Genomic DNA, 2538 nt, shown 5'->3' with positions numbered 1-2538 from the left:
AGGCATCTTCTGCTGTTTTGGTTGAGCAAAGTAGGAGGGACGACCTCTCCAAGATGGCCGCCGTATTTCCTGCTCCGGAGCAGCCAATGCGGGTTTACTCTTATATTATGTCTATGGGCCGGACAACCAGAAGAAAAAAGTTTGGCTAAAACTTACGATGAGCTGTGGAGGCAGCAAGGTCCCCGGTTCGAATCCCAGCCGGTTCTGCGGTGGACCCGTCCAGGATGGACCTGGGCGGGTTGGTGGTTCGTTCATCGGTCCCTCTTCAGGGCTAACCTCCACTGTGATCCGCTTTTTCAGTTAGTCTGCGGCACATAAAGTTTGCTGCTGTCAGATTCGTCTCTCTCAGGTCCAGCAGAGGACGGATGGACTCAGTGGACCTCTAACCGTCCAACAAGCCAGAACAGAACCGAGAATTAAATCATGTTTATTATCAGAGTCTCATCTGCTGGTTAGGACAGAAACATAAATATTATAAAACATCTGGAATCTGAACTGGGGAAGAGGAAGATTTAACTTCATGAAATCTAAAGTCGGATCTCCGCCTGGACTCCCAGGAACCGGGTCAGAACAGAACCTGTGCTGCTGATTGGACCCCGTTATGTTCAGTGACCAGACTGGGACTGATGGGAGGAAGATGGTTCTGATGGAGGTTCTGGTTCTGATGGTCATCTGATCTTCATCTAAACTGGTTCCGGCCTGGAAAACCGGATCCCATCAGAACCGAACCTTTTGACCCCTCACAGAGCCACGGCTCGGCTGTTGATGCCGAACCGGAAGCCAGTGTTCTGCCTCTTCCTCCAGCCTCTGCAGCTCATTGGCTGAGCCTCCGGCTCTGGCAGAGGGCCGCGCCGGAAGCAGCAGCTGCGCCGCGGGGGATGGAGTGCCGATCTGCCGCCGTGTCGACCCTCAGCTGGGGGCTGGTGGTCAGCGGGGCGGCCTTCCTGCTGCGGCAGACGCGCCGCTGCGGACAGTACGGCCGCTACGCGGAGCCGGGCGGCCGCTGCTGGCCCGCCAGCCCGGCCTGGTTCCTGCAGGAGGTCCCGGCCTTCCTGGTTCCGCTGATGCTGCTGCTGGGTTTTGGAGAACCGGGCCCTGCCACCGCGAGGTCGCTGCTCGTCTGGACCTTCATGCTGCACTACTTCTACAGGTCAGAGGGACCGGACCGCGGCGGGTGGAGGTTCTGGAAAGGTTCGGGGTGTTTTGGGTCATTTAGTGACGCAGTGAGCTCAGGTATAGAGTTTCGGAACCAGGGGCGCCGCCAGGAATCCTGGGCCCCTGACTAAAGACCAGTTTCAATACTGATAATTAGCTCAATATTTACTGCTCATGAGTTTATCATCCAACAGTCCACATCCAGGATGCTAGTAGGTTGTTAATGTTTTCTATTAGTTTAGATACTGAAACGTCTCCATGGCAACAGTCTATAGCAACGAGCAAAACACACATGAAGCAATCCAGACTTCTAAACATGCTAGTAGCTGCATTTTATTCAGGCTGCAGTTTAACTTTAATAAAATATGTTTCTCCATATTTGTTACAGCTGTCACCATGTAGCAGTTTGTTATGAGGCAGATAATCTGAAAACAATCATCTCCTCCATCTGCTTCCTGAATTACTGGTTAAAGTGATGCACCGTTCTGACCAAAACTACCAATCAGAACCAGGAGGAGGGTCTTAGTGCTGTCAATCATCCTCATTCACTCACTGCTAAATGTGCTAATGGTGGAGAAACAACTAATCATTACAGGAAACCGTTTATCTGCCATCATTGGTAGATATGCTAACTAAACTTAGCATTCAGTTTGAATCTGCACAGCTCTGTGCTAAGCTAGCTGCAGCACAGCTCTGTGCTAAGCTAGCTGCAGCACAGCTCTGTGCTATGCTAGCTGCAGCACAGCTCTGTGCTATGCTAGCTGCAGCACAGCTCTGTGCTATGCTAGCTGCGCTCTGTGCTATGCTAGCTGCAGCACGGCTCTGTGCTATGCTAGCTGCAGCACGGCTCTGTGCTAAGCTAGCTGCAGCACAGTTCTGTGCTATGCTAGCTGCGCTCTGTGCTATGCTAGCTGCAGCACGGCTCTGTGCTAAGCTAGCTGCAGAATAGCACAAATCAAGGGGGAGGAAGGATGAGCAGCACCACATGAGATTGTGATTGACAGCACTATAACTCTCCTGCCTCTGATTGGTTGTTTCTAGCACTGAGAGAAGGCAGAGGAAATATTTTTTTACAGATTACCTCTCATATCATACTGTCACAACATGATGACAGTTTTAACAAATATGTGAAAAAAATGTTTATATAAAATACTGCACTTTAATTTCACTCAGGAGGGACGTGGGTTAGAGCTGCTGCTGACTGACTCATCTGTTGTTAAGTGGTAAAAGGTACAAGGGCAAGTTAGTATATGAATATGTTGGTAATTTTTTTCCTTAATTCATTAAATGCTAGTGAAATGGAGGCAAACAGTAGTTTGTAGCTAAGCTAACTATGCTAAATGGTTGATAGTCTCAGTCTACTCACCTCTCTTGGAGAAAAAC

The 2538-nt window shown here is 49.8% G+C and overlaps 2 protein-coding genes across 8 annotated transcripts in view; one reads left to right on the top strand and one right to left on the bottom strand.

The window, feature by feature from the left end:
* LOC103471937 (CSC1-like protein 2) overlaps window positions 1–2538 on the bottom strand; it is a 33462-nt gene that overhangs the window by 19642 nt on the left and 11282 nt on the right. For all 7 annotated transcript variants that reach the window (XM_008421238.2, XM_008421252.2, XM_008421245.2 and 4 more), the window contains one exon: window positions 157–305. In XM_008421238.2, coding sequence (XP_008419460.1) covers window positions 157–255 — 99 coding nt within the window. In that variant the 5' untranslated portion in view covers window positions 256–305. The remainder of the gene's footprint in view (window positions 1–156; window positions 306–2538) is intronic.
* LOC103471931 (3-oxo-5-alpha-steroid 4-dehydrogenase 2-like) overlaps window positions 256–2538 on the top strand; it is a 5884-nt gene continuing 3601 nt past the window's right edge. The window contains exon 1 of the mRNA XM_008421222.1: window positions 256–1150. Within this exon, the coding sequence (XP_008419444.1) occupies window positions 879–1150 (272 nt within the window). The 5' untranslated portion in view covers window positions 256–878. The remainder of the gene's footprint in view (window positions 1151–2538) is intronic.

This window comes from Poecilia reticulata, linkage group LG1, assembly GCF_000633615.1.
Source record: "Poecilia reticulata strain Guanapo linkage group LG1, Guppy_female_1.0+MT, whole genome shotgun sequence".
In the NCBI taxonomy this organism is placed as follows: domain Eukaryota; kingdom Metazoa; phylum Chordata; class Actinopteri; order Cyprinodontiformes; family Poeciliidae; genus Poecilia; species Poecilia reticulata.
Note: the sequence above shows the minus strand (reverse complement) of the source record. Positions and strands in the feature narration are given on the sequence as shown.